At 42.9% G+C, this 6,607-nt stretch overlaps 1 protein-coding gene across 1 annotated transcript in view; it reads left to right on the forward strand.

The window, feature by feature from the left end:
* Positions 1-851: 851 nt before the first annotated feature.
* Positions 852-6,607, forward strand: part of LOC141763552 (armadillo repeat-containing protein 1-like) — a 6,078-nt gene continuing 322 nt past the window's right edge. Inside the window, exons 1-7 of the mRNA XM_074627986.1 lie at positions 852-1,059; positions 3,740-3,933; positions 4,015-4,106; positions 4,746-4,935; positions 5,047-5,163; positions 5,407-5,481; positions 6,418-6,607. The exon at positions 6,418-6,607 is cut by the window's right edge and continues 322 nt beyond it. Coding sequence (XP_074484087.1) covers positions 3,772-3,933; positions 4,015-4,106; positions 4,746-4,935; positions 5,047-5,163; positions 5,407-5,481; positions 6,418-6,607 — 826 coding nt within the window. The 5' untranslated portion in view covers positions 852-1,059; positions 3,740-3,771. The remainder of the gene's footprint in view (positions 1,060-3,739; positions 3,934-4,014; positions 4,107-4,745; positions 4,936-5,046; positions 5,164-5,406; positions 5,482-6,417) is intronic.

Below are 6,607 nucleotides of genomic sequence, written 5' to 3' on the forward strand. Positions count from 1 at the left end.
AACTTGTAGTGCAGTAACGTTACTTGTAGTGCAGTAACTTGCAGTGCAGCAACGTTACTTGCAGTGCAGTAATGTTACTTGCAGTGCAGTAACTTGTAGTGCAGTAACGTTACTTGTAGTGCAGTAACTTGCAGTGCAGCAACGTTACTTGTAGCGCAGTAACGTTACTTGTCGCGCAGTAACGTTACTTGTAGTGCAGTAACTTGTAGTGCAGTAACGTTACTTGTAGTGCAGTTACTTGCAGTGCAGTAATGTTACTTGCAGTGCAGTAACTTGCAGTGCAGTAACGTTACTTGTAGTGCAGTAACTTGTAGTGCAGTAACGTTACTTGTAGCGCAGTAACTTGTAGTGCAGTAACGTTACTTGTAGCGCAGTAACGTTACTTGCAGTGCAGTAACGTTACTTGTAGTGCAGTAACTTGTAGTGCAGTAATGTTACTTGCAGTGCAGTAACTTGTAGTGCAGTAACGTTACTTGTAGTGCAGTAACGTTACTTGCAGTGCAGTAACGTTACTTGTAGTGCAGTAACTTGTAGTGCAGTAACGTTACTTGTAGTGCAGTAACGTTACTTACAGTGCAGTAATGTTACTTGCAGTGCAGTAACTTGTAGTGCAGTAACGTTACTTGTAGTGCAGTAACGTTACTTGTAGTGCAGTAACGTTACTTGTAGTGCAGTAACTTGTAGCGCAGTAACGTGGATGTACTCCGTTACATCCCCTGCTGGTGGCTGTGTTGTGTTGTTAACAGTGTGTCAGCGCCTTCAGGGCGGCGGACCTTTAACTCTTAGAACAACGCAGCTCATTGGTCAGTAGAATCAGGTGGCGGCCAGCCGTCCAATCACAGGCCTTGATGTTGACACGCCGCCGCTCTGAGCAGGAAGCATCAGCACCGTGTTGTTGGTTTAAATGAATCAGAATCAGCTGCTCTCTAACACGTCCGCTGTCTCCGGAGGTTCATGTCTGTCCCGGGGACTGACGGAGGACAAGCTACCGGGACATCTAGCCGCTAACGTCAGCCGTTAACCGTTAACCGTTAACCGTTAACCCGCTGCCGGTACCAGGTGAGCGCTGTTAGCATTAGCATTAGCATTAGCATCAGCATCAGCATCCCCTCCAGAGCCCAGCGGCTCTCACAGCTGCTCTGATCCGAAATACACCTCCTGACAGCCGGGCTGCAGGGGGACATCACCGGGCTGGAGGGGGACATCACCGGGCTGCAGGGGGACATCACCGGGCTGCAGGGGGACATGGAGACAATGTCCTGGTGAATTCACCATCCACCAATCTAATATAATAACAATATATAATAACAATAACTATAATAAGAATAAGAATAATATATAATAATAATAACAATGAAAATAATATATAATAATAATAATAATATATAATAACAATAACTATAATAAGAATAAGAATAATATATAATAAGAATAATAATATATCATAATAATAGCAATAATAATAACAATATATAATAATAACAATAATAATAACAATATATAATATATAATAATAATAATATATAATAACAATAACAATGAAAATAATATATAATAATAATAACAATATATAATAACAATAATAATATATCATAATAATAGCAATAATAATAACAATATATAATAATAACAATAATATATCATATTAATAACAATAATAACAATATATAATATATCATAATAACAATATATAATATATAATAATAATAATATATAATAATAATAACAATATATAATATATAATAATAATAATATATAATAATAACAATATATAATAATAACAATATAATAACAATAATAATGTTTAAAGTGTTGACAGTCACAGCTTTGTGCGTTTTAGTTATTGATTGTGATTGTGTCAATATGAGGCTTGAATTATGTTGATTTATTATGAATTATATCAAGCCTAAATTATGTTGAAGTTTATGGTCTGTAGAAGCTCTCTGATTACACATTTAACCCAGAATATAGAGGATAATCCAGAATAAAGCAGAATATAGAGAATAATCCAGAATAAAGCAGAATAAATCCACATCAACATGGTTCATGTTTATTGGAACAACACTTTAACAAACAGGTGGTGTTTTGAGCTTTATGGGGAATAATTCATTCAACCTTTATTTAAATCTGGAGGAATCATTGAGGACACGTCCTCATTTACAATGACACGTCGAGAGTACAATAAAACAGAATAAATATATATATATACATATATATATATAGAACATAATTAACAGAATACAAGAAGTGATCAGCCGGACGACAACAGAACAGTGTTAATAACAGTCAGTAGTTTGTTATCATGGATCTAATATCATGTGTTTAATTTGATGTGTTTTCTAAACTGTTCCGGGTTTTTGCAGCACAAACCACCAAAAGCAGGTTCTTGATGGATGACGGCAAGTTTCCATTAAAGGCTTTATAAATAAATACGTCTTACTGTTAAGAGAGGCCGATGAGTCATACAGGAAGTAAAGCAGAACAACAGGGAGACAATACTAATAATTAAGGTTATTAATTCATTAAAGAAGAAGTCTTTGTTGCTTGTAATGAGCCCATTGTGGGTTCCAGGCCACACCTCTGTGCACCAACAGTGAATATAATCTCTGCAGATTTATAACATGAGACATGGAGACGCAGTAACAATCACAGAGACTGGTGATGCGCTCAGGTGCTGTGAGGACCGTCCACATACTTTGATCATTTACTGTAATTGTGAGCACTAATCTGAAGGACAGAGTGTCCACATGATGTCATTGTGCTTTTATTCCTGCTGTGTGTCACTTGTTGCTTTTGAAGCTGCATTTAAGATAAAAAAGTATGATGCTGTTTCATTTAAAAGATGTTTATATCACATCACTCCCTCCAGTTCATTATGAGTTATTGTCATCAGGGCTGTCGGTGCGCTGATGATGATCGGCTCAACAGGCGATATGTAGTGTTATTGCAACTTTTCTTTGCTATATAAATATGCTTTATTATTCTAGTTATTATCATTTGAACGCAGAACGCAGAAGGTCAACGAGGCGCAGCGTTGATTTTTTTCAGCTGAGACGTTTTGGTAGCGTCTGGTTGCCATGATACGGAATATCAAAATGTCGGCAGCAGGTAGAGTACTCTCTCTGGATGAAGGAAAGATGAAAACCCGCCGGTCTTATTCATTTCTCCTCCGTGGAGACGTGGTTTGTCAGTGTTTGGCAACATGGAAAGCGACCCATGTTTCCTTGCTGCATCTGAGTCTCCCACAGGCGCAGCTTGGCTTGGAAAGCTCTCACTGCATCATACATGTCTGTGATCACACGTCCCCGTCCCTGAAGCCGGAGGTTTAGCGCAGCGAGATGCTTCGTTATGTCGCACAAAAGGGCCAGATCACATCGCCGCTTTTCATCCCAGAGCTCTGTGGTGTCTTTCCCTTTGCTTTCCAAAAACTGGCAAGATTTCCTCATGCAACTCAAAAAATCTATTCAGCACTTTCCCTCGACTCAGTGTGATAGGGCACATCGCCATGTTCACTCCACGGATGAAGATTGACAGCTGTGCAGTACCAGTAACGTCAGCTCTTCCTGGGGGCTTGGGTGTGCGTCCTATATACCGGCGGGCCAGTTATGATAGACATAGGATATCTTCTCTCGGGCCGGATATAATTGTATAAAATTGGCCTTGAGTTTTACAAATGTGTTCTAGATAATGATTGTCTTCTTTGGGCCTCAAACTGAGTGTCTGTCGCTGCCGTCCTCAGTTGGTCGTTGCATGGGTGAGTGAACGACAGCCATGAGCGCCGAGCCGGACGCCCTGGCCGTGGTCAACCAGCTGAGGGACCTGGCGGCGGACCCCATGAACCGCCGGGCCATCGTCCAGGACCAGGGCTGCCTGCCGGGACTCATCCTGTTCCTGGACAACCCCAACCCTCAGGTCGTCTACTCGGCCCTCCTGGTGAGCTGACGGGTGGACGTTTGTTACATCACAACGTTAATGTGCGTCATCTGTCTCACTGTGATCGGTTGTTGTTCCCAGGCCATCCGGTACCTGGCAGAATGCCGAGCCAACCGGGAGAAGCTGAAGGGGGAGCTGGGGATGATGCTGAGCCTCCAGAACGTCATGCAGAAGTGAGTTCACAGTACGGCGGTATCATCAAAGCTAACAGTTCCTTTCATCAGTGATTAATCTGGCTATTATACAAATGTAATGATTGACGCCTTGGTCTATAAAATGTCCAAAAATAGTGCTGAATGTCCACCACAGTTTCCCATCGTCCATGGGTGACGTCTTCAGATGTCTTCTTGTTCTGTCTGAACAACTGTACAAATAAAGAGATTCAGTTTACTGAGATATAAAACAGAGAAACACACAGAATCCTCCCGTTGGAGAAACCGACAGCAGTGAATGATTCAGATTGATCAATGACTCAAAACGCTGTGACATCACTCTATAGACCGAAAGGGAAATATTTGGGCGTCAGGTCACCAAGGCCAAAGAAAGGCAGAAAAAAAGTCTGATATATGTCCAAAACAAAAGTCTGCAAAATACCCGAAAAATGTCCGAGAAAAGTCTGACATATGTCTGAAACATGTCCGTACATAACGATGCAACATGGGCAGTAAAGGTGTTGTCTGCCTGTTGCTACAGAAGAGTAGGTGTGTGCACATCCCATCATATAGCTGGGAGGTCGTGGAGGTAAAAGTTGTAGTACTGAAACAGGCAACCTTGGATTCATTCTGAGTTTCCTCTCTTGTCGTGTCGTCCAGATCGACGACGCCGGGAGAGACGAAGCTGCTGGCGTCTGAGATCTACGAGCTGCTACAGGCGTCCAGCGGTGGCGACTCTGAGCCGGCCGAGGAGGCCGTCAGCAGCCGCCGCAAGGCCCAGTTCTTCCTGGGCTCCAGCAACAAGAGGGCCAAGACCGTCATCCTCCACATCGACGGCCTGGACGACTGGGTGAGTTCATTCATTCACTCTGTGAATGATGATGATGATGATGATGATGATGATGATGATGATGATGATGACGATGACGATGATGATGATGCTCTTCCTCTCCTGGCTCAGAGTCGGAGGAATCTGTGTGAGGAGGCTCTGCTGAAGATCCGAGGAGTCATCAGCTTCACCTTCCAGATGACGGTGAAGAGATGCATCGTCCGGATCCGGTCGGACCTGAAGGCCGAGGCCAGTTCACTCTCACAAAACACCCCTAAGTGCTTCATGTACTGTTGTAATCCAGCATCATATTTAACTCATTAAACCTCTGGTGATTTGACCGGCCGTCAGGTAGATGTAGTGGAGACAAACGTAGAAACAAGTCTCCACAAACTCAAACTGTACTTGAACCTGGACTTCTTTAAGACATCCTGTTTCACAGACCTTGTCATCATCTCTGGATGAATTAAACTGTGAATCATCTGTTTTCAGGCTCTGGCGTCTGCGATCGCGTCCACTCAGGTGATGAAGGCTCAGCAGGTGGTGAAAGCAGAGAACGGAGATGAGGTCAGACTTTATTTTACTCAACATGTTTACAGCTCAGAGGGGTCGATGACGGACGCTAAAGTCTAAAAGCTGCTGCCTGCCTGAAACAAACACTGAAACCTCAGCCAAAGAAACTCTGAAAGACTCAACCTCACGTAAATAAAGTGGTAACAGCACAGAACTAGAATAGAAAACATACTAGCTCTACTAGCTACTAGCGCTACTAGCTCTACTAGCTACTAGCGCTACTAGCGCTACTAGCTCTACTAGCTACTAGCAAAAGATCTGAAAAAAATTTCGAAAAAAAACTCAGAAAAAAAAGATCTGACAAATGTCTGAAAAACAGATAAAAATGTCCGGAAAATAAATTTAAAAAAATGTCTGAAAAAAAAGATCTGAAAAAAAAAGGTCCGAAAATATGTCTGAAAAAATGTCCGAAGAAAAAGATCTGGAAAAATGTTCGATAAAAAAGTCTGAAAAAAAACATCTGAAAAATGTCTGAAATTTTTTTTTTTTAAATGTCCAAAAAAAAGATCTGAAAAATGTCTGGAAGAAAAGTCTGAAAAATAGTCCGAAAAGTGTATGAAAAATGTCGGGAAAAAAAGTTTTGAAAAATGTCAGAAAAACACCAGTTTTTAAAAGTCTCCCTAACCCTAGCTGCCCTGCGGGACTCCAGCTTGTTTGCTGGTTTCAGACCAGTATGAAACCAGTAGAGGACCCAGCAGACTGCCCTGTGGGACTCCAGCCTAGCAGGCTGTTTGCTGGTTTCAGACCAGTATGAAACCAGTAGAGGACCCAGCAGACTGCCCTGTGGGACTCCAGCAGAGCAGGCTGGCTGCTGGTTTCAGACCAGTATGAAACCAGTACAGGACCCAGCAGACTGCCCTGTGGGACTCCAGCAGAGCCGTCACAGTATCACACACTTTCTGCCAGTCCAACAGAAGTTGTCGTCTCCAGGTTCTGGTCCCGTTGGCGGAGGACGGTTCGGCAGAGGTGGAGCAGAACGTGGACCTGCCGGACTACCTGCCGGAGGACGAGAGTCCATCTCAGGAGCCCGACAAGGCGGTGACCCGGGTGGGATCCGGCCAAGATGGGAACAGTTGGCTGGGTGCCGCCACCAACTTCCTGTCCCGCTCCTTCTACTGGT

This window comes from Sebastes fasciatus, assembly GCF_043250625.1.
Source record: "Sebastes fasciatus isolate fSebFas1 chromosome 11 unlocalized genomic scaffold, fSebFas1.pri SUPER_11_unloc_2, whole genome shotgun sequence".
NCBI lineage: Eukaryota > Metazoa > Chordata > Actinopteri > Perciformes > Sebastidae > Sebastes > Sebastes fasciatus.